The 26,034-nt window shown below is 37.8% G+C and overlaps 1 protein-coding gene across 7 annotated transcripts in view; it reads right to left on the reverse strand.

Moving 5' to 3' along the window:
• Nucleotides 1–26,034, reverse strand: part of ABI2 (abl interactor 2) — a 118,939-nt gene that overhangs the window by 34,026 nt on the left and 58,879 nt on the right. The window contains exons 4-9 of one of the 7 annotated variants that reach the window (XM_067548872.1): nt 25,442–25,459; nt 13,126–13,223; nt 12,067–12,213; nt 10,813–10,937; nt 9,547–9,729; nt 6,397–6,555 (exon numbers count right to left, since the gene is read on the reverse strand). In XM_067548872.1, the coding sequence (XP_067404973.1) occupies nt 6,397–6,555; nt 9,547–9,729; nt 10,813–10,937; nt 12,067–12,213; nt 13,126–13,223; nt 25,442–25,459 (730 nt within the window). The remainder of the gene's footprint in view (nt 1–6,396; nt 6,556–9,546; nt 9,730–10,812; nt 10,938–12,066; nt 12,214–13,125; nt 13,224–25,441; nt 25,460–26,034) is intronic. The other 6 variants (XM_067548873.1, XM_067548874.1, XM_067548876.1 and 3 more) reach the window with 6 other exon arrangements.

The raw sequence follows: 26,034 nt of genomic DNA on the forward strand, positions 1-26,034 counted from the left end.
CCTGATGTCTCTTTCAACCCTAATCTTCTGTGATTCTACTAAGCATCAGTGTTGCAATCCCAGAACCAGCTGCATTTCAGTCATGAGCGAAATGATTGTAAAGTAGGTGCTATCTTTTACTCAATTTTCCTTCTTTCCCACAATGAAGGAGTCATAAAATCTTCTTTATCATCACTGTAACATGTTCAAAGTCAGTCTATTCCTCTCCAGGCATGCTACCAAACCTCTTGTCCAAGAGCTGATCATCTCTCGTGTCAAAAAATACAGCCTCCTTCTATTTGGCCTTCCTGGCTCACCTTAACACCCTTTAGCAGGTCCAAAATGCCTTCCACAAAAATTATCCACATCAAATTTAAGTTTCTTCACTTCTTCAAAGGCCTGTGCTTATTTCTCTTCCCTATCTCTCTACTCTGTTCCTATACCACTTTGTCTTGTCCAATCTATATGATCTTTCCTTTTGAGCTTTCCTCTCATTATGCACCTTCTCCTGCTGGGCTCCCCGACCACGCTTCCGTCCCCTCCTCAAAACGCTACCTCTCCACAAGGCCTAGGAATCATAGCCCTCCTGCAACATCATCACCAATTGGTGATTAAAACAATAGTGGAACTAACAAGAAGTCTGTTAAACATCAACCATTTGCTTTATCCTTCTCCTATATGTTGTTTATTTAGACTACAAGTTCTTTGGATCAAGGATCTGGTCTGTAAAACAAACAGCGCACTTTTGATGCTATAAAAATAACAGAACCTTATCCTGGTGTGTTGGGAGGCTCCCTCCCCTGGCTCTCTTTCAGGGCAACTCCTAAAACAGCTGGTTTGTTAGTACAATGTGTTTGGAGCTCTCTTTATATTACACAAATAGATAAATTTGCAGCTAGACAATGTTAATGTCAGCCAGTTTTCTATAAAGTTAGGTATATTCTTGTTTGTGCTGTGTAATACTTACCTGCATAGTGGAAAATGCCTGTTGTCTTTCTCTTGAAGAGATGGAATTTGGCAATAATTAGGAAACTAGTAATCAGGAGAGTAATGAGACACTATGCAAAACATTTGTCTTCCACAGGGAAGAGACAGGTATCATTCTTGATTCCAGGCTGGCAGATTTTTCCAACTATATTTGATTCAGGAGAGAGGACGACTCTTTCTATGCAATGTTTTAATGTCACCTTAATACAGCAAAAAAACACTGATATTTAAGTGTAAAAGTTTATTGGAATAATTATCTCATTACTCAACATTAAAAAGAATTCAATTATCTCCAAAGGCATGAAAACAAATGTACATTTTTAACATCAGTGCAGTTTGCTGAACTTGTAGGAGGATAACTAGACTTCAGGCAACACCCACTGGTGGTAACAAACTATACTTTTGCTCTGCCAAGTCTGATTTAGTAATTTCTCAGAATTCATTTGCATCATTTTTAACAGTGAAGTGAACTATAAGGCATTTGAAGTTCATGCTGCAGAATTTCCTTTGAATTGTCTATTTCTATAACTGTTTTCAGAAGCATCATGCATTTCTTCTGTCAGTCTCGCTACTATCCTGTCATTATCATAGGCCTGATCTACGTGGAAAAATTATGCCAATACACAGCTTTCCTTTTTCTGTCAGAACCTACCACACAAATCAGGTTATCAGTTTATCTCACTACTTAAACTGAAAAAAATAAAACCACTTTGGATTTGACTATAGATTATATTGTTCATATAGTCTTTATAAGAATAAATACATTGACCCAGATTCAGTCTAGTTATAATGCCACTGACTTAAACCAAGGAACACCAGGGAAGATTTTATCCCTTACACTATAACTGCAGCAATCAAGAAAAGTTTTAGGCTGGGATTTTCAAAGAAGGACAAGGGAGTGAGGTACCCACTCCTACAGAAATTCAACAGAACTTCCTTAGACTTCTTTGAAATGCCCAGTCTTATTTAGCCATGCTGTTCAAGTTTTGGGTATAGACATTTTAACTGAGCTTTCTTCTTCTGATGTTTGTAATCATACAATAGCATATTTAATGTAGATTACAATCTTTTAAAAGACCAGCTGCAGTTTTAGTAAATCAGAATCTTTTTAATTTCCTTTGTTCACACTTTGACCTTAATTCTTTGGAGGCAAGAACTGGGATCGTCCACGTGGAACACACTAATAAAAAATAAATTATTGTCAAAAGGTGCTCCATGGTCATCCAGGGGGTTACAGATAGTGACTGTACATTTAGCTTACACTGCACAGTGACAGTTAGAACCAAAAGTAAAGTGGTCATGTAGACACCAACAGAACATCTTTGCTTGTTTGTCTCATCCACCTACTGCATCTTGTCTTTAGTCTGTAAGTTCTTTGGGGCACAAGCAGTCATTTATTCTGTGTTTGTACAGCATTTAGCATAATGCGGCCCAACCTAGTTGTAGCCTGTATATGCTAATACTGTATAAATGCTTAATATCAATAGGAATAATATTCATTAATTTATTTATATGCTGCACCAGGATAATTTATCTGTTTTTTTCATGTAATCATGAAACCCTGGAAAGATCTGGGATAAAAAACTTGGCTCTAAAATACACAGAATAAGGACCTGACACAGGGACTCTCACATTCCAGGCCATTACCATAACCACCAGACTATAGAGAGTGTGATACACACAAGCTCCCACCACCGATTCCATTTTCACAAAAACATGTGAAAGATTTTGATTTTGTTTGAATGAAAAATGAAATATTTTAGAACCTCAAAGGCTGCTGCAAAATAGAATTGCTGTCCTCCCATCAACTAAAAAAAAGTCTTGTATATGTTTTGTTCAGACTATCTTCATCTTAGGTGATTGGGGAAAGCTAGTAATTCAGGCTGGGATTTTCACAGAAGCCTAAGGGACTTAGCCATTCAACTCCAATTGAATTTCAGACTTTTTGTACCATATTGGACTTTCAGGTAATCTTGCTTATAAGAATCTTCACACATCCTGGCTGTTTGGGCTGCAGAATATCTTAAATCCTGTGGACTTTCTTTTGTACCACGGTAAGTTTTAGGTCTAAATCCTCAGCAAGATGTCCCAAAAACCTCTTCACATCACAAAGACAGGAAGCAACTGATGCACAGTCCATGTCCAACTCAGAATAAGATAAAGACGGAGGTAGCTTATCAGTCATATCACACACAACCTCTCTTACAAATCCTTCAGACTGAGTTGACACTTGTTTGGAAGCCAAGGTGACAGAAGGAGGATAGTAGTCCAAAAGGTTTCCATCAGTCAGAAAGACATCAGAAACAGGGCATAGATGAAGTAGATATTGGTCCAGCTCAAGGATCCTTGCTGTGCTCTGACCTAGTCAAGCTAGGATGATAATAAAAAGGCCTAAGGGAGCCAGGGTATCAGAATTATAGACTAGGTGCAGAATAGACCACGAGATCAGGTAGTCTAACCTCATGTATATCACAGACCACCAATATCATCCAGCACCCATACACCTACATAGCACCCACACAACAGGAAAGGATCTGTGCTAGGATCAATCACAGACAGAACTGGTGGCACTAGTGTTGAAGGCATAGCTTGCACTGAATCTCCATTCTTTCCAGTGTTGAAGGGAGCAATAGCAGAGGTCCATGCTGAAATCTCAACAGTCCTCAGCATCAAGAAGATTCATGCCAAGTTATGAACCACGCACATCTCCCTTATAATAGTACATAGCTCTTATATAGCACTTTTCATCATTACATCTCAAACTACTCTACAAAGGTGGACAGTTATATTTCCCATTTGACAGATGGGAAAACTGAGGCCCATAAAGTGGAAGTGACTTGTCCAAGATCACCCAGCAGGCAGTGGCAGGGCCAGAAATAGAACCTGGGTCTCCTGAAACCCAATCCTATATTCTACCCATTAGGACATGCTGTCTCCCCATTTTCACCAACCAGGAATCGGATCAGGGTCCCATCGGCACCATGCCTCTCCTGTTTATTTGACCTCCAGTGCCAAGAAACTGATGCTGAGCTGGAGTCCCAAAGCTGCTTAGGCAGGGCTTCTATGCTGGCATCTACCTTAACATACTATTGACAGAGATGAAGCCAAGGACTTCAGTACTGTTCTACCAAGCCTGAAACCACTGTTTTCTAGAAGATTCTGTAGTACACTCAACCCAAGACTGATGATTGTCAAGGCAATTGTCAAAGGAGAGTCAGTAATTTGCAATGGGTAGTTCTTCAAAACCCAGTTTTAGACACATTTATATAAAACGCATAAAGACATGCTTACAGCCCCACAGCCTTCCAAAAACAGCCTCACCACTGTAGCATAAAAGTTAAATAGCCCCAATGCTATCCAAAAAGAAAACAAACATTCATGCCTAAAGCATTGCTGGGAGGAGGGGAAGAATGAATCAATATGCCCTGCAAAAATCCACACAATATGAGAAAAAACAGTACTGGTTTCTTTGCAAAAAAAATGCCACGCATGAAACGGGATGAACCTGCATTGGCATTCCCCTGGTTCTTTTATCCTGATAAACCCCAAGGGCCCTTCCTTCACCTCCCCACCCCAAGAGTCCTTTCCTCCTCCTCCCTCCACTGGTTCCCCAAACTTTAAAGATCTGTTTTCCCCCACCACCCCACCAGGGCCAAGCAGTAGCTATGATCCCTCATCCTGCCAATGCTTCCTCCTTCTCCCACTGGAGACCACAGCCCCCACTCGTCATATGCCCCACTCATGGATTCTAATTTTATGAGTCCAAGAATTCCTCTTCCCTTCCTGGGGAGTCCAGATTACAGATCCTGCCTTAATCTCCCCCTCCCTCTTCCTTCCTGAATAGAACTGAAATTCCACATTCTGCCAAGACATTGATTTAAAAGAAGTCTTCTGCTACAGCTCCTTATTTATGCTGTGACAAATGTCCCTGCCACAGAAATACTTTCTTTGTGATTTACAGTTCAAGTGAATAACCCTGTTAATCATTTCTTCTTTTTTTTTTTTTTTTTTTTTTTGGTGGGCGGGGGGGGTGTAAACAGACTGAATTATGGTTACATAATTTATTTACAAAATATTTGGCATCTTCTGCGATACAGGATAGTGGGACCTGCCAAAGGATCTTTCATTAAAAACAGAAATACAGAAGAATGGTCAAGAACTCTCTGGATATACTGAAAATTGTCTTTACTTCAAAGGTAATCCTGAAGGCATTTATTTTTAGTTGTATGTGACACTATTTCCTATACCTTCTCCCCATATCCTCTTCACCCTTCAACATGCATGTAAAAGTACATTACAAATGCCATAACTCATGCAGCTAGAATAGTTTAGTCATGCCTCTTCACCTCCCACCCACCACCACCTTCTCTCCTCCTCCTCCTGGAGTCAAATAAATGTCTCTTTGAGACTAGCTAGAAGATAGAGATAAAATGATATGTTTGAGTTTGAACAAATCCCCTAGACCAGATGCTGGAATCTGAGCATAATTCCAAGTATACAATTTAAAACTGTAGACAATAGCATTGCACCACTTGCATGTTAACTTTCTATCTAGCTTACAATATAAGAACTTTGCAAATCAGGAATCTTCAAACATTCCTATTGAATCTCTCTACATCTTCTATCTAAAGGGAAACCTGTTCTGAAACCAAACATCCTCTAATCTCCATTACTGTTGCAGCACTTTCATCTCTAATCAGAAATGTGGGCAAGAAGTCTGGTTATATGAATGGTCAGCACTTTCCTACTCAGATACAGAACACATCTTTTTTTTCTTAAGGCTCAAAACTGAGCAGATAAGAATTCAACCTTCTTCATTTAGAGAAAGGGTCACCAGTTAGACTAAAATCATATACGAAGCTTGACTTCTGGCAGAGCTCCTCCTAGCTGCCTCATCTAGGACCAATGACATCCTGACCCTGATAAAATACACTCCCATAAGAAAGCTCATCTCCTGGACTGACCATTATTCAGGAGAGAAACATACAAGTCTCTGGGCTGTAGTAATGGGGAATCAGGGTTCAAATAGTTCATGAAAAACCAAACATTCAACCCACAACAGGGTTGGAATAACAGTGGTACTGCAGATCAAGAATGAAATTCACTGGTTAAGCTGTGTAATAGGGATTGCATGTAGTGCCTATCCACAATGTCTTGTCAAGTCAGACACTTTTATGAGACCTAAACTCACGTCAATTAAAAATAAATAAATAAAAAATTATTCTAGGTTCTTTGCATTAATGGACACTGAACACCCTGTATGTGGACAATAGCCTTATTAGGGCTACCAATACTGTATTAGAAATCACCTAAGGCAGCACACAAAATCTACTGTGGAAACAGTGTAATATCAAATAGACTTCACAGCTTTGAAGTTATGAGCTAACACTTTGGTATTTTGGAATGGACATACTGAAGTAACCCTCTTACCTGGGTTCTGGCTATGAAAAGGTCCTCCGTTCATCTGGCTCTGAAGGCTCGTTTGTGAAGTGATGGAAGGAGGGCGCCTGTATGGCAAAGAACCCCCTACCGTTGGGGGTATATGCCGAGATGCAGGTCTGTTCATGCTATAGAACTGAACAGGGTGGCCTGGATTAGAGAGAAAGATGTGTTAGCAAAGAGAAAAGATGGAAATCTGGCTTTTTACACCAACTTTCAAGACTTATCCTAAGGATTGAATTTTTTTTTTTTTTTTTTTTTTAAACAGCAAGTCTGCATCTTAAGAGCATTCAGCCAGTTCAGTTGCCAGATCGACTAAACTCTGAACATCAGATAATACTGACAGAAGGAAAAATAACTCTTGCTCAACTGCTATATTTAGCACCACCAGGAAAACCAAATAAAAAAATGAAGAATGTTAGCTTTAAAATATTAGAATTGGAGGCCACTGTTTCCAGTTAGTAAGATTATATGATGCTTCATAATAAATGTATATTCATGAGTGGAGGTCTTTTTCAAATTGAACTAGAATTTCATTCACAAATCAGGTAGAGATGCTTTATTGTATTGTTAGCTAGCCAAGTGTCCAAATCATTCACAAGGTACCCACTAATTCAATTGGAAGTCATTTTGAGGAACCACAAAGATGTTATATTATATTCTATGTCTAAAGAACGAGGCATATGAGCTGCATTGCAGCCACAGCTCTCAGGAAATGTGTGGAGGATTATTTCTGGAGAATGGAAAAGAACAAACATCTTGGGCAGAAGAAAGGGAATCCAGCACAATGTTCTAGAAAATTGTTAATTGACTCACCCCTTAAAAGCTACCACTTTATTCCAATCAATGTTAACATTACAACACATACAATTTCTATATCAAATGATTCAGGCATCTAGTAAATAATGTGTGTTTACCTTAAACTACACTACAGAAATCACAACTTGAAGACTAGCACTTTAACTTGAATCACATTGTCTTCACACTTGAACCAATCATAAACCCATGATGTTGATATCATGTGTTTACATATAAATAAAGCTCTGAAGCACAATGAAGTAAACCAGATAGTTTTCAGTTTCTATGGTTCCCCCCACAACATTATAGGTGAATCTCATGATTGTAAAAAACCCAAGGGCCTGCCCTCTAAACACCTCAGCCCAGTGGATTTCTGTCCTCCTCATTGGTGTTCTCTCATTTTTTTGAATCGGTCACTCTGATTGATGAACTCTTTGTTTAAAGCTTTTTTGTATATTAGAAACATTAGGGTGCAATTTCACTCAGAGAATGAAAGCTTTAAGTTAACAGGGAAGTGATGAGACCATAAAGGTTCTTGTTAAGCCTATTAGGAAACAATAAGTAATTTACAGAACTGTCCAGAAGCCTAAAGGAAGAGAATGGGTGGAGTCACTAGTGGTTGGAGAGGGATGCTGCTAGTAGGTGGAATTAATTGAAGACAGGATGCCTGAATTTTATCCATTAAGAATCTGCCCTTCTGTCTGGCTATCTTGGCATCAGCCATGTGTGTTTTTAGCACATCTGGATTGGTTTGGTCAAAATGTCACAACATGTTATTTACTTTATCAACACTAACTCTGTTATCTGCATCCAAGTGAAAATACAGAAGAGATGTAAAGTAAATGGGGAGACTGGAGATTCAATTATTGGATTCATGTTTCACTTACAGGATTGTACATTTATAACAATGAACTTTTTTATTTAAGGAATAAATATGCTCAAAGTCAGTCACATAGAATAGGTTTTATTTCATAAAATTAGTGGCTTTTCTACTAGCCTTTTCATCCCTATAATGGTAAAAGCAATAGGTTTCTTCAGGCTGGGGAAAATCACAACCCTGCAAAACATAAAACTATTATCCTCATGCATCTTATTTCAGTCATCTGAATACTGAAGTCATCTGAACACTAGGCTAACACACTGAAAAAATGGGCACCTCTTATTTTTCTTAACAAATTCTTTTAAAATATCAGATAATCTACATTTTTATTACAGGACTTCAGTTTTCACTTCTATTTAATTCTGATTGTTTTATCAAAAATCCACAAGCAGTGTTGTTTAAGACCTGTAATATTTTTTACACACCAGAGCATCAAAACCTGAAAATCAATCCAACTTCTGGCTGATCAATCTCATCTTCTAACTGAGCAATTACTTTAAACGTCATGAGGATTTGTTGCCACTGAGATTCATCACAGCTCAGGTGCCTCTCGAGTTATTACAAGAATTCTTATATATGAGATTAGAAAATATTTATAAATGTTTAATTTAATTCTTTAACTAAACACTACTTAAAGAATATTTTCTGGCACTTTACAAATGTAATTTCTAAATAAGCCTAAATGTAGATCAAAGTTATTAAACATCCAAACTAACACAGCCCTGTGAACAGAAGCAGAACCCATTACAATCAGCTACTGCAAAAACATGTAAGCCATTTTTATATATATGAAACCGATCTTTACATAATGATACAACATTCAAATCAATCAAACAAAAGGCATAGTCTGACATATTTAGTAAATACCATATGTTGCAACTTCACCAACTAAGAAAAATGAAAAACGCAGAGAGACTTTATAAATGTTAAGAAAGCAAGCTTGAATATATGCATTGTACATCACCTATTGAACAAAAAGTCTGTTGACAGAAAGTGACTCATCAATTTGTGTATTAAAACGTCCATGTCTCTAGGTAATGAACCAAAAACGGATGCCTCTTTTGCAACAACTCATGGAAAGGAGAGATATTGGCCCAAAACACCTCATGGAGTAAGGTCACACAAAACCATCCACATCACACACTTCATTAGAGGCATCATTCTGAATCCAACATTTGAAGAAAAATAATTACTAGAGGTCAAAAGAATTGCTGCCTTTATCCTACACATGTTTCTCTGAGAGCTCACATTATCCAGACTGCCCAAACATACAACATAGTAGTTGTTTACAGGAGTAGTACTCAATCTTCTGGAAGAACAGGCGTTTCCTGACAAAACCCATATACAACAAAACCAAACGAGGAAAAAAACATAAAAATCAATGATTCCTAAGGATCTCTGAAAAGCCTCAGATTGTGTTCACCTCTTGGTTCACCTGTCTATGAAATGGAGCACAGACTCACCTGCAGAGGGAGTGGAAGAAACAGCAGGGGGAGTTGGAGAAGTGAAGCCATCAGCAAGGGGCTGGGCTCCTGCAGCAGCAGCAGCATCAGGGGCAGCGGAGGGGGCAGTAGCAGGAGCAAGAGGGGCAGGGATAGATGCAGAGGTAGCAGGAAGGGGAGAAGTGCTAGCTGAGCCAGCAGGGGCTATGTGAAAAGAGGAGGAAGAGGCGAAGTTAATAAGGAGATCAGGTTAGCAAGGATTAGAAAAGCCTTCTGACAATTCAGTGTTAGATATTCAGTAAACATTAAACATTCTAGCACAAAAAGAGGGGATGAGAAAAAAATGAAGCTTATGTTAATGGAGCATTCCCATATATGCAGCAAATAAGGATACCTAGATCGAAAAAATCTGACTTAGAAACCAATTTCTGTACTTCTCAATGAAAGTCATTACTTTAAGAAATTAGACTGCTTTCCCCCCTTTGTTAGTTACTCTCCGATCTGTAGCATAGCACGCTGTAGCTTTCATACAAAATTAAACATATAGCAAAGGGAAACCATCAGTTTCCCATAGCAATTTTTGGTACAGAAAAATAACTTTTCATAACACAATTTATGCCAAATACAGTTTTTTCCTTCATTTCATTGAGAAGACAAAAGAAAGAAGCATACAGAAAATCCTCAACACTACATGAGCAAAAGAAGAGGTAGTACAAACACCACTTCCTATTTTCTGTGAACCCAAGTGTTTGTTTGACAGACTGCCTGTTCCATGATAATCTGCTCTGCTTTCATGAGTATACTGAAGATTTACTTTACTGTGTCCTTGCCTTTTTTTTTTTTTTTTTTTTTTAAATAAATCTAAGCTTCTAAATGCCCGCATGAGCAGAAAGCAAATGAAAGACCATTTATCTGGTTAAAAGAACCAAGAGAGATACTGTTTTCTTGGAACACTTACTTTATCCTATCTAGTCCCATCTAAAAGTCTAGACAAAGAGCTCCTGTCTCAGCTGGTTTAAATGAATCAATAGTTTTGATTAACCAATTGACATAAAACCAATTGACATGCAGGCAAATACCAGTATAACAAACATTTCCACACTCAGGGGATATCAGTTTATCCACATTTTAATTATTAGCTCCAAAAAAATGTCAAAGTTTGTATGATTCCGGAAAATTTGGTTTGAAAAATTCTCCTGGTGTTTGCCAGACTCCTTATCTCAATAGTAAATAAATTCAAATATTAGGACTTGGACAGAAAGAGAGGAAGGTGAGATTCCTATTTACCTGGATAGACACTAGGAGGAGATGGAGTGGGAACAGCAATAGGTACACCCACACTTCCACTTCCACTGTTCTCTCGACTGCTGCTCCGACTACTTGGGTGGCTCCCTCCACTACTCCCACTGCTGCTAAAGAAACCAAAATCACCAATACATTAATATTCTGGTCCATAGGGAAAATACATAAAAACCCTACAGTAGTAACTTGCTACTTCACACTAATGACTGGGAAAAACAAAGAACTGAATAATTTTCCACATCAGATTTTAGTTTTAATCAACCATGATCATTCATTTGGCACTAGTAATCTAACAAGCATATATGGCATTTTGAAAAGCTAATTTACACGACCATTACAATACTATTAAATCTTTGCTGAGTGGAGAGAGACAGCCCATTTTTGTATACGTTATATAAAGCATGCAGTTTATCAAGATTCTACTGTATATGCATCTACATTAAGTATCATTGGAGATAGAGCGGTGAAATCTATCAACATTTCCAGAATTCAGAAAAGTCAAATTTTCTTGTGTTTAGAATAGATATGGTATAAAACTACTTGGCCAGCCTCCTTAAAATGTTTTTCAAGAACAATTGAACATTTCAAGAGAAAAATTTAGCTCTCAGGTGGCATCTTATACCTCTGACAATTCCTAGGCCTGATGAAGTCTTCTAGTGGCCAGTGAAAGGGTAACTATCTTCTGTAGTACATCATAACTTTGTTCCATCTCTGGGTTCAAAGCTAGTGGTTTCCTCATTTATATGTCATGATTATAACATTTTTACAGAACTGTTTAGTACTGTTCATCCTGAATTCTCAAGAACTTCTATTTTCCAAAAACTTCACTTATTATGAAGCACAAGCAAACCTCACTAATTTGTAATCCTCCAATCAGCACACCTCATAATTCACACACAAAAAATAATCTCCCCAAATCTTTGTAAAGACTAAATAGAATGATGTTGCAAGATCCGTGTTACTAAGACTGTTTCTACTACACAATTTTACTAGTACATTATGAAGTACTATAACTTACAAAATTAAAATCTAACTGTGGGAAAAACAAGTAAATTTTGTGATGGAATATTCTTGTTTTAATTGTGTCCATTTCTCAGTGCACAATTGGTTCCCCAGTCAATAATGTAAATTAGTGAGCTTCTATTATAGGGTCTGGGTTTGATTTTAATCACACCAGTGTATCTTGTATAGCTTACTGTATTAGGCCAACCACATTCTGTGCAGGAATAGACTGAATACCTGTACGTACGATTCCTCTGATTCACAGAAGCTGTTCTAACAGGGCTCTGTTGCGAGGGAGCCATATTACGTGTTGGGCTAGGTACATAGTCATTTGGTACCACTGGAGGACGCACTGGCTCCAGTGTGCGATAGGGAGAGTGACGCCTGGACAAAAAAAGCAATACGCACAGAAGCAAATTCAGTCAGAGCATAGCGCAGCCACAGATCTTTCACTCGTGTAAAATTACAGTTATGTGTAGCAAAATCTAAGGGTCTCAAAAAATTGTTTTTCCCCATGTTTGCAATATCCAATTTATGACCAGCGAGTGGAGGACAGGCTTTATGCTCCACATTCATCCAAGCCCTTTCACTATACAGGAAGTTTCTGGTTTGTGTATCTTACTGATCTGAATGAGCAGTGGGGTGTCAGTTTGCCTTTCCATTACTAGTTCAGAGTAGTTTGCATACGTATAATTATCTTATTTTGAATTTAACACAATAAGCTCTGTTTCAAGACCAGCCACTACATACACATACTGCATTGATGTGGTTGGTGTATCTGGAAAGGTTGCTGTCCCTCAGGACACAATTCGTAATGATTCCATCAGGTGTAGGAAACGTAGAATTCAGGTTCATAGTGCCACTGGAAAGCATATTTTACCATTCCCAGCACATATTCCCAACCCATGGCACAGTATGTCAATTTTAGATATTACATTAGCTACTCCAGATAGACAGTACAACCTATCAGAAAAAACACACCACTAATTCTATCCACAAGAGTTAAATACAAGCCAAAAGAAACCAAAAAAGACTTCCAGAATAAAACTTCTAACGACCTTCATTATCTACAGGCAGCAACACATCACCTCAGTTTAAGATGTGGTCAGTACAAAGGATGCTGGTAAAACTTCTCCAAGCCTCAATGCCCATCTTTAGATGGTGGGCAAGAAGCAAGGATTAGGATGATGATTAGAATTTTTGCCAAGGTAGAAATTTAGATGTTCAAACATTTAGGAATATCTCTTCATCGTCTACTCTCTAGCAAAATATTAAGTCTACAGTAACGGTACTCACCCAATAGTTCCTTTTCCTGACATTGGTGGGCTGGGTGGTTTCTGAGTAGGTGGAGTAGTACGAGGCAGCCCACCCATCTTCATATTCTGTGTACTAACCTACATGAAGGAATGGAGAGAAAGAGTACTTTTACTATACTCAGATTTTAGGCAATAAGATAGCAAGATTCCTTGAAGTCATTCAATAGTACTAAAAAGGCAGGGAAAGGCTTAAACAGTAAAAAATTGAGAGGCCATGCATTTCATATGCAATTTCTACTCTGCTAAAAGTCAATAGTTACACTCAAAGGACTCTTCATTGTGTGAGGTTTGCAAAGATTTGTATATAGAAACCGCATTTGTCTTTAGGCCATCACACAAATATTAAATTTCTCCTGATGCTGATACTGTATCTAATCCAATTAAAAGTCCCTTTTAGCTGGATGTCTTGAAGTAGTTTTCCTTCCACCCCCACCCCCCGCCCTTTTTTTTTTGTTTGTTGTTTGTTTTTTTTGTTTGTTTGTTTAAGATAAAAGCAGTTATTTCTGGTTGCACATTTTAATGTTAATTTCCCCATTTTTTTTGTGAGTGGACTTTAAAAAAACTAGAGGATTAAATAGGGTGTACATAATAGGCCACAATACAGTAAATTAATATAACTAAAGAGCAGGTAAAGTTATTTTTATATTCCAGGTATGTTCCAGTAGAACCTGGATATCTCATTTTAATATTTAATACAAAATTATATTTTAAACAAGAACGCTACATAGTGTAATGTTTTCACACTAATATACCAAAACTATTTAATAAACATTGGCTACCTGTTTAGTACATGTAGTTTAACTAAACTTACAACAGCCTAAGCTAAACTAGTATGTGGAATAGGAAAAAGAAATCATGAATACTACTGATGTAATCTTTCCAGTTTTCTTCTTTAAAAATAGCAAGATAATCAGAAACTACAAATTCAAGTTATCAATATTTCACTATTTAAGTCATCAGCATCAATGTTGACTGATCTAAGTGCTGACTGATGACAAGATTACTACTTCATCATGAATTATAAACATCAAAACATTTTGTTTTTGATGTATTCATCAAGCCAATTAATAGCTCTCTCTGGCTGCACACAAAAGTTAGACACACAGCAGTTAAAGAATTTATAAACATATTGTTAGGGAGGTTCTCTAAAATATCTTTTTAATCTATTAGCCCTAAATCTATTCCACATCGTATAAATAATGTCAAATGTTTCATTCCAAATAATTTAGGTTTGTAATTGTTTTTATGTTGGTTATTTCCCATTATGAAATACTCTTTACACTCCCCTTTTCTGATACACATTCCATGCTCTATTGCTTGGGTGACCAGATGTCCCGATTTTATAGGGACAGTCCCAATATTCGGGGCGTTTTCTTTTATAGGTACCTATTATTCCCACCCCGTCCTGATTTTTCATACTTGCTATCTGGTCACCCTCTCTATTGTACATAGGTATAATGTATATCATTTTCAACATGTATTGTTTCCAAATAAGGTGACATATTTCCAGAAAGTAAGTCCCCCTATTTATAGAAAAGGCTCAGTAACCAACTTGTTAGTGATGTTTAGAAATATTCTTAAAGGCAAATTACACCCTTTTAATTTAAAGATAATCACTCCAAAAGCCAAGCAGTGTTTATTTTTGTTGCTGTTTAAATAATGACACAGATTGTTTACTAGTGTAAAGATTAATATATTGCAGAATCCTGACACAAACTTGACTCCCTTTTCTTTTATATATCGAAGGTGAAAACAGAAGATGGAAATCTCAAAGCTATAATGCTTTTAGCTTACCAGGTATAAAAGGGTTTAAAGAAGTTAGTATTGAGACTTTTAGAATTTTTGCAACAGTAAAAGTCTCAAATGTTCTAATTAGTTTTGCAAACGTATCTTGCAAATAGCATCATAAAGTCCTTTCAGCCAACTGTAAACAACATGAAATCTAAAGTTACTTTAACTGAGGGGCTAGGTAAGCACTTAACTACATCAATTTGGGGAGGAGAGGGAAAGTGTATAATGAAAGGAAAGTGCATTTTATTCTATATACGGAACATCGAAAAACATCTGAAAAACTGGACCTTTTTTTTTTTTTTTTAAGTTGCAGCATCTTTCATCAAACTTGTTGGTATCACCCATTTACGTGTCTGAGTAGTTTAAAACAAACATCCTTTATTAATGTTAACCCCTAGGTCACTTCTTATGCAGAGGACTTCAGTGGGGCATTAAGCTCTATGCGGATTTTCAAAAGCCATCAGATGGGAGCACAGTTAGACTAGTGTGAGCACTTTCAAAAATTCCATCCTGGATATTTCAAACCTCTCCATAAGTGTCTATCACTTGGGGACATAAATACACTACATTATAACCACTACCTATAGGATTACACTTAAATTATTATCCTATATGATTAAATCTATCTTAATGTATCAAAGTTTAAAGAAGAAACTACATTACTGTTATTAGTAATTAGTAACAGTATTGCAATGGTAATAGGAACTGCAATCATGTATTAAGCTCCCATTGTACTAGGAGTTTTACAGAGATTATAGTCCCAGCCCCACTGAGTTGGGAGTAGATGGAGGATAAGATAAAGCTAATAGAGTGCAGCAGAAAATTGGAAGTCATGCTTGCTGCTTGCCTAAACAATGCAGAACTCCAATGATTGCCAATATCTTTTATCAACATCACTAATGAATATCTTTTACATAAGATGGGGAAAAAAACAACTTTAGAAAATGTGACTAAAACCAGTACAAGAATCTCTTTGTTAACTAAGAATTTAAACAGAGTGACAAAGAAAGGAGACACATTCTTTAAAAAGACATTAAAATGCATACAGACAGATTAAATATAAACTCCTCATGTGGATTTGAAATTGTAATGTTGAAAGACAGCAAGTAATCAAAGTTTACAGAGCTGTTTTACAAATCTGAACAGGATGACTCATTTGAGCTTAGCTATTGTAATTACACAGCTCTTTCTGAATAGTCCCCACTTTGACTTAAGGCCAAATCATCATGAAAAAATCAATGAGAAATATACATCTATTTCAATAGTTCTGATTAACATGGACTGACCTACATTGCTAGAACAATACCATACAACATACAGAAAAACCTTTCCAATTATCTTTGATGAGGAGAAATGAAAGAGAGAGACAGTTAGGATAAAATAGGAAATTGCACCAGTAACTTTAGCTGAGATGCAAGTCAGTGGTCCATTCCGCCACCTCCAAGAAAGATGCAATTTTCAAGTCCCTCTTCAAAATCTACGCAAGGATTTCTAGTACCAGAAATAGAGGGGAAATATTCATTCCTCACTTACTGTGAAAACGTTCACATATCTGCAGTGAGATTCACTTTGTATACATACCCTTTCTCTGTGCGCACACACATGCATGTTACATACAGATCTTCCTACACTAATCCTCAACTCTGCAAATTTAAGGGAGTGACCCTAAAGATTTTTTTTTAAAAAAAAACAAGCAGCAAGAGAACTGAAAGTTACTCCTGCATTCACTGCCAGGTTTTTAAAAGTTTGTCCAGTACACTTAATTTCTTGAATAACTATAATTGCTAAGTTCCAGAGGGGTAGCCGTATTAGTCTGATTTTAGCAAAACAGCAAGAGTCCTGTGGCACCTTAAAGACTAACACATTTATTTGGGCATAAGCTTTCGTGGGCAGAAACCCACTTCGTCATTGCATCTGATGAAGTGGGTTTCTGCCCACGAAAGCTTATGCCCAAATAAATGTGTTTGTCTTTAAGGTGCCACAGGACTCTCGCTATAATTGCTAAGAGGTTCTGATTTTATTTCCTGAGTAAGTTCCTCCTAAAATGTAAGATGTTCATTGCCGAGACACATCTATTCTCCTTTCAATCTCTCCTTTAAATCAGTTCTGCAGTAACACCCAAAGTAATCAGCCAACCAATGGCTATTTGGTTTTGGATCAACTAGGAATATCTGTTTTCAAGCTAAAAAAACAACACGTGAAACCATCAGGAAATTTCAAGTTGTACAACAGCTATCAGTAAACCGTGAGAAGGAAAAAGGGTAGTCCAGTGGCTAGGGCACTACTCAAGGTCTCTGGAGACACAGGTTCAATTTCCAGCTCTGACAGACCTTGGGTAAGTCATTTAGGCCGCACTGCAGGCTGGGGAGGGTTTGAAGAGCAGACCAAACTGTTGCACTCTAACAGCCCCGTGTGGATGCTGCTGGCATGAACTAAATGGTACCCAGCTTGTGTTAATGTATTTACTCCTGAGGGAATCCTGTGCCAAAAAAAATTCTGCACACAATATTTTAAAATTCTGCGAATTTTATTAATCAATAAATAAATTTGAAGGCTCCAGTGGCAGTGGGGAGCACAGGCCACTGGCTGTAAAGAGGTGGGAGAGAACACAGACTCAGCAGTGAGGACCCAGACAGCAAAAGGGCCAGGCCTGCCCCAGAAACAACACAGGGCCCTGTCCCTCTGCACCAGGCACACCAGATGTGGACAGGCAGGCTCAGCCCGGCAGGATCCAAGTGTGGAGGGGCTTAGTGGGGGGGGATCCAGGTGTAAGTTGAGAGAGTTGTGTGTGGAGCAATCTGGGTGCAGGCAGCTCAGTAGGGTGTCAAGGTGCGGGGCAATCCAGATGCACAGGCTTATTGGGGGTTCCAAGTGTAGGGCAATGGAACTCTACAGGGGGGTCCAGTTGAAGGTGGTTGGAGCTCAACAGGGAGGGTCTGGGTGTGGGGGGCTAAGCAGTGAACATGTGCTGGGTGAATGGGAGTTGGTGGGGTGGGAGTCTAGGTTTGGGGGGCTTAGCAGGAAGTGGTCTGGGTGCAGGGGTGTGGGGCTCGGCAGGAAGTCTACGTGCAGTTGGGGCGGGTATCCAGATGCAGGGGGTTGGAAGAACAAGGGAGCAGCTCCCTATACAGTAACCCCTTCCTCCCTCACTGCTGAGAAGCAATGGGGACAGAAAGCAGGGGCTGGGGAGGGATGCAGAGCCTCCTGCAGCCAGGGGAGATTTCTGAGGGTGGGTCTGAGCCGGCCCCAGGTGCTCCGTGCAGAGCAAGGGCAAGTCCCCCACCTCGAGCCCAGCTGAGACTGGTAGCTGAGCCTGGCATAGGAGCCACCGCCCGGGACATCCAACCCCATGGTGACTGACCTCTCCACCAGCTGCTCTATGCGGCAGAAATGGCACACCAGCACAGTTGGAGAGGGCGTGTGACTGCTTTTGTGGCTTCCCTTTGCTTCCGTCAAAAAGACATTTTTCTATCAGGAAGCAAAGAAATCTGTGCAGGACATGAATTCTGTGCATGCATAGTGGCACAGAATTCCCCCAGGAGTATGTATTTCTCTTTCAAACAGTACTACTTTAATGCAAACTAGGTACCTTTTAATTCACCTTGGCAACATCCATACGGAGCAGTTAGAGTGCAACACTTTGATGCACTCTAAAATTCACAACCTCATCCTCTGGCCTGTGGCACAGTATATTCATAGCCTTAGTCTCCCTGTGCCTCAGTTCTCCATTTGTAAAACAGGGATACTAGTATCTCCTGCTTCAGAGGGCCCTGAAAGCTTAAATTCATTGAAGATTGTGAGGTGCTCACATTCTGGGCTGTGTGAGAGAGGAGAGAGATATTATCTTAGTTGCACTTGTCCTTCCTCTTTCCTTTCCTTCCCTGTCTCACTCATTTATCTCAATTTAGACGATCAGCTCATCTGGGCTATGTATTTTTGTATAGCACTGCATGTGTTCATACAGCACCTAACACAACAAAGTTCTTAAAATTAAGCTTTACAAAGGACACTTTACACTTCAATGCTCTGCACCTCTGAAAATTAGGAAATTTATGTAGGTACCTAAATATGGTTTAGATGCCTGACACTAGGCACTCAAATTTAAGGAAGTTGCTAAGGCTCAAATTTCTAACTTGGGCATGGCAGAGCTGAGAAAACTGTAGAACCCACTGCCAGTCCTCTGCATTAACTACCAGATCATGCATACTTTTTTAAAGTAAGGGCCTCAATGGAAAAAGCTGGTAAGTGGACAATCCCTGTAAGTGTTCTGTAGACATTAGAAGGGTTCAATAGTATTCAGCAACACTATGCTAGAAGTACTTCATTCATACCAAATCTAAGGATGTTCCTGTCATTCCTACATACCATAATAGAAGTACATATTTTCTGAGCAATTCACATTTTCTGTATTTCTCATTTATGGATTTTTATTTTTTAAAGCCCCACAATGTTTACTTTGAAGATTAACAAAACCAAACCATGTTTCCTGAAACTTTATCACATTTTTTTTTAACGTAAAAAGGGAAACAATTTCCAGTTTTGATACTTAATTTTTGGTTTTTAACTGGAAAAATAAAGAGAAATTTGGCAAATTTTGCAGCATTTTCTGATCAACTTCTGGAGTCATGCATCTTGTGTGGGCAGAATTACACATATGAACTCAAAAGGACAACGAATAGTATTTAAAGTTACTTTCTTTTTTATTGGTTTTCTAGTATCTTTTTAAAAACTGGAGTCAAGTCCCCTAGGTAAAGTTGAAGGTTTAGAATCCTTTTTCTCCCACTGTTCATAACAATCTAGGTTCCTTGCTGGAAAAGTTTGGGTTTCTTCATTTTGAAGGAGGAAAAAAACCTGAAAATTACCAACTTTCTCAAAGCTATTTCTTCTGGACAAAAGTCAAAGAAACAAATTCCAGGCGGCTTTAAAACCTAACGTCACCCTATCCTTGTTTGTTTACCTTCAACCCATTCCTTACTATGTGCTACTGGAAGTTAGAGTCATACATGTCCTGAATTCCTAACAGAGGGATTCTATTCTAGCAATGGATACCCTATTGCTAGGTTATAAGAATAAATACGTTCCATATGCTCCAAATGACATTGAGCATCTCCACGTTGTTATCATGCGATTGTATCTTTCCTCTTATCCTGCCATCCTCCAATGATGAATAGTGGCCATATTTCATTAACTAAAATATTATCTGTCCACAAAAGACTTACAGGAAATTTTACCACACAACTACCCACCTGATTACCTATCCACACAGAGCTATTTTCTCAATTCATTTCAGAATACTGACAAATAATATCAGCAAAATTTAACTCCTGTCATGCCTACTCTCAGCTCTGTTCTTGTGGGATGGAAATGACAGTAATAATAAATATGTACATTTCTCATTTCCTCTGATGCTCAGCTATTATAAAGGTGAATTTAGGTTTCCCATCCAGACTATTTAAGGAATGAATAAATGGATATAAGTACTGTCAGACTGTTCAAGACAATACCTCCTATGGTGTTCAATTCCTGCATCTACTTGTGACTAAGAAAAGATTTTTACCCCTGCTTTTCTAATGCAAAAAAGTGAGAGGAGGCAGAAAACTCCTTCTTTAATAAGTTCAGGCCAACTTCTTTATGAATTATAAAAAAGATAATAGGTGCACACTCATTTTTTCTTTGCAGATCATCTCTAAAAAAATTACCAAGCCTACCAGCCATTATTTTTGATCTCCCAATCCTCCCCAAAACCAGCTATTTTTCTATTTTTAACCATGCCACCCACACCATAAGCTTTTTCACCAGAAAAGAGACTAGATAAGCTCAACGAACAATTCCACGTTAACTCTATATCTTTTACAAAGCATCCAATTTTAAGACTTTTCAAGTGAAAGAACCCACGAAACCCTTTGGTAAATTGTTCCAATGGTTAATGACTCGCATTCTTAAAAATATGTACCTTATCTCCAGTTGCCTAACCTCAACTTCCTGCCACTAGATCTAGTTAGGTCTTTGATAGATTAAAAGCATTCTGCTATCAGAAATCTCCCCCCTGGTTTTACAGACCATGATTAAGTCATCTCAATCTTCTCTTTGATAAGTGAAACAGATTGAGTCCCTCAGTCTCTCACTGTGTGGCAGTGTAAATCTATTATGCAGCAACTGACTTATAGCTGGTATGAAACTACTACAATTAGAGTAAATATTTTTTTTACATGACAGTAGCCTTGAATGAACTGCAGAATTTCTTTGATTGAACTATTCAACCTACAGGAATGATTTCATGGGTAAAAAAGTAGTCCCATAAACAAATTATTATAGATACATAGCTGTATCTTATAGCCTTATTAACACCTAATCACCAAATATGCTACAAGCCCCTACATTTGCACAGGTGTATTATGTATTCATCTGGCATGTCGGCAACTACTGTCTATAGATCTGAAGCATTAACAACAGGATCCACCTTAAAGACAGTGTGACCCTTTAGCTGCAAATTAGGTAGCCCACTGAACTTGTCAATAGAGAACATTTCTTCAAATATTATTAAATACAGGATACTTTTCAGGATCAGGTCTCAAGTGGAGGCACTCTTCAGGGAAGAAGTCAGACCTAATCCACTGCACACACTTCTCCCTCTGGGGAGAGGAAGAGAGAACAAATGGGACAGATGTGTACTCACATTGCTTAATGCACTGCTAGAAGCACTCTGATTCTATGCTGATAAGTGCAGTACAGAAACCTATACAGAATAAAAATCCCCAAAGAGATGTTTTCATACATTTTTATGAGAGTTCCTTCATTGGTAAATCAGACCTTCAGATTTTCTAGGACGTTCAAGCAAGAACTATCTCTCTTCCATAAGGCAGATAGTATCACTTTATACCCATATCCCTTCTGAGAATAAAATAAATGCCCCACTCAACTATACTCTAGGAATTACTTTCTGATATTTCAAATAGCTATCCAAGATGCTGGAGCAATTTTACACCTGACACCAGCAAAACCAACCTCAGGCTAAGAGAAAACTGACCTTCCCAACTTCAGCTCTTATCTATTGTACGTGCGGTCATCTGACTGAGCTTGTGATTGGGAGACAAACTTCCGAGTTCTAATTTTGGATTTACTCACTTGCCCAGGCTTGTATGTTGAGTCAGTGGCAAGTGAGTAAACCTCTCCATATCATGTCCACCTAACATGGAGCAATGGGAGAATTGTGTACACTAAAAAGTTGCAGCTACAATGTGAGATTTTTAATTTATTTAGTTAGACTGGTGCAAGAAGCTGCATGAACACAGTTCATTTTAACCAGCCTTATTTTGGTTTAGCTAAAGTGGACTAGAATTCTGTTGAAATTTAAGCAAAACAAGCCACTCACACCTACACAAATGTCTAAACAGAGGTTTGCACTGGTATAACTAAATCAGTTTAACATCCAATTTACTTGAACCAGTACAACTTTCTTGTGTTAAGCCTAAGTTTAAGTTTCAGACAGACACTATTACAAACAGTTCTGGCTCCAGTGCATGGCACATACGCACACCCATGTACGGAATCCACATAGGGACCAGCACACAAAGTAGTAATATTATATATATGCAAACTCCCCCAAAATGGTATGCAATTCAATGATAATTCATGGCTATGGAGGTCACTTTTCACTTGCAGCTGCAAGTCATGTGCCAGTCTATGCAGCCAGGATTTTTAAGTGCTAATGGGATCAAATGAACTGTTTATCCCTGAAAAAGCAACAAATAATACAACCTTATTTTTAAAAAATACCCACAAATCTGGCAACAAAAGATTGTCTGGCACACTAAGCTGGTCTAAGCAAGCTTGAGATCAAGGATGTTCTTTGGCAAGTAACTTGAAAATTCTAACTTGACCTACAATATAAAGTAAAATATGCTAGAATCATTCAAGTTCTATATTATATATATATATATATATATATATATATATATATATATATATATAAAAGAAATTCTTCTTACTCTGAAATGCAGAAAAGAGGCTCTTACCACTGCAAAGGGGAAGAGGACCTGGCAGATCTGATCTATAATGAAGTGAACATACTATACTTCTAGAATGATCATTACTTCTGCATAACTTGAGTTTGGGGGGAGTAATGAAAACTTTGAGAATCTGCCAGCTGCTTTTCCAAGACTCAAAGGTACCACACCAAGAATAGGATTTTTAACAAAGAATCTCTCTGTGCGAAATTCAGTATTAAAAATGCATTACTATTGCATTACAAATGCTGTACTGTCAGTCTAACTTTGATACCTGGATAGAAACTGCAACAAATTAAGCAATCAATTTATAAGCACCTAGAAGATAAGGTAATAAGTAATAGCCTACATAGATTTGTCAAGATTAAATCATGCGAACAACTGACCTAATTTCCTGCTTTTAACCAGGTTACTGGTTTAGGGGATTGAGGGAAACTGTAGATGTGATATCTTGATTTTAGTAAGTCTTTTGACACAGTCTCACATTACATTGTCATAAACAAACGAGGGAAATGTGGCCTAGATGAAATTACTATAACGTGAGTTGAAAGACCATACTCGGAGTAGTTATCAATGGTTTGCTGCCAAACTGGGAGCATGTATCTTGTGGGTCTTCCAGGGATCTGCCCTGGGTCTCGTACTATTCAATATTCTTATTAATGACTTGGATAATATAGTGGAGAGTATGCTTTTAAAAATGTGCAGATGATACCAAGCTGGGAGAGGTCGTAAGCACTTTGGAGGACAGGATTAAAACTCAAAACGACCTTGACAACTTGGAGAATTAGTCTAAAATCAGCAGAGACTAAATTCAATAGAGACAAGTGCAAAGTAGTACACTTAGGAAACAGTCACTATTACTTCACTCATGTAAACTCAAGAAAAAGTATGACATATGCAGAGAGTTCCATTCATGTTAATAATTATATTTTTCAAGTTATCAAGACCAAATCTATTCATTTGGAAACTATGCCATTTAAATACCCATTTAAAGTTACTGAGTGACCAGTTCCATGGGGACAGCATTAGGACATTTAAATTGGAACATTTCAGCACACAGTTTCAGGAATTTGCAGATATTCGTTTCAGCATTTCCCTGCCATTGAGCACTAGTTAAATGTTACACACTTAATTCACAAATTTTAAGTAATAAAATAATGCCCTCATAGTAGATGTTAATGTGTAGAGTTCATTTCCAGCACGGTAGTTTCTCTCAACAGAGTGGCTTATTGTTACGAAAATCTTAGCTCTAAAACAGACAGAATATGGATTTTACGTAAAGAAAGGAAATATTGCAACATCTGTTACTAATTCAGAGTATCCATGCCCACCCTAGCTTAACTTTGTATATCATGGCACATACTGCAAACTTCCAATATATGAATATTAACTTCCAGCAAATTAATTCACCCCAGCTTTTCTAATTGATTTCATACTTTAAAAAAAAAAAAAAAAAAAAGTAGCTAAGGCCTTGCTCCTGCAAATACTTAGAGCAGGTCTACGCTTAAGATGCTGCAGTGCAGCTGCACTACTGTAGCGCATTAGTGAAGACGCTACTACGCCTACAGGAGAGCTTCACCTGTCAGTGTAGTTAATCCACTTTTGCAAGAGTGGTAGCTGTGTGTCAACATAGCGCTGTCTACACCAGAGATAAGGTTGATATAACTGCATCGCTCAGGGTTGTGGATTTTTCATACCCCTGAGTGACAATTATACTGATTTAAGTTTGTAGTGTAGACCAGGACTTAAGCTCACCTGGGAGTACTCACATATGACAGTTTGAAGGATCGTGGCCTAAGTACATTGATGTTAACAAAATACTGCTAAATAAGCGGCATACTAAAAGCAATCTGATATTTTTAAGTGTGGTTTAACATTGTGCATAGTGATACTACCAAGTCTGAGAAAATATCTGTAAAAGTTTGCCTATGTAAACAGTATTTTACGTAAAGAGTAACTCAGACATTTATTGAAAGAAATTAATGTTTGATACTGCAACTTTAAAAAAATGCAAACATTTAATATAAAAATTCATTTTTGATTTTGCAATACAGCCGTGGTGTCCCTTTATCTGAGTAATTTTACACTGAAATATCGGTCACAAAGTGAATCATAAATCACACCGTATATAGGATAAAAAGAGTATTACACAGGGGGAGGTTTAAATTCGGCTAACTACTCACCTATATGCCATTTATTCCTACTCGAAGTAAATATACTACTTCTCCCTTGTTAGGTGAAAACTAACTATACTGAGTCAACATTTCACTGTAAGCTTTTAAAATTAACAGCAAATATTAGCTACATTAAGTTCATCCATTTATATTGCAAAATGTCTATCCATGGTGAAATCACACTGAGAAGGTAGAATACATAAGGAGGGAGAAGGAATGGTTTATTCTTTAACAAAATATTAATGACATGCTAATTTCAACTCTCTCCCCATGTGTAATATTCTCTAAAGAATAAGAATGGAAATCCAGCCCTGGGGTTTCTTACCTTAAATCTAAGCAACCACTTAATGCATACATGGAGCAAATAAAAGAGGTAAGGGAAAAAAGCATTGAAAGGTTAGTTGGAACTTCAGGATATGAAGAGAAAGGAAAAAAGAAAGAAAAAAGTTAAGTATTCAGCATCAACAAAATAATGTATCAGTAGATCATAGAGAGAGTGGCTAAAGCAGAATGTGCCATGAACAAAAGATTTTCAAGATGAAACTTTTTAAAGACACATTTAAATCAAATGGCCTTCAGATATATCTTAAAATCAATAGGTAACTAACACCCAAATGTTTGGAGAGATTCATGAGAGGCAGAGCAGTCACTCAAGTTCTTCCTCTGCTACCATTCCAAGGGTCAACATTTTCCCCACATTGAGAGCATTGGGGTCTAAGTGGAATAACTTTACAAGTGAATTTATATTAGGCTCCATAAAGCATCCTCATTGATGAGAAGTTGGACATGTGTAAATTTTGTTTTACATGTATTACCATAATTCCAATATGCTGAAGCAGAAACACATTAATTCTGGAGTATTAACCTAATGTAAGAGTGTCCTGTCAGCCAGCAATCAAACTGAAGTCATGAAAGATC

Source organism: Emydura macquarii, unplaced genomic scaffold (genome assembly GCF_026122565.2).
Source record: "Emydura macquarii macquarii isolate MOO-44397 ecotype Brisbane River unplaced genomic scaffold, CSIRO-AGI_Emac_v2 contig_1253, whole genome shotgun sequence".
In the NCBI taxonomy this organism is placed as follows: domain Eukaryota; kingdom Metazoa; phylum Chordata; order Testudines; family Chelidae; genus Emydura; species Emydura macquarii.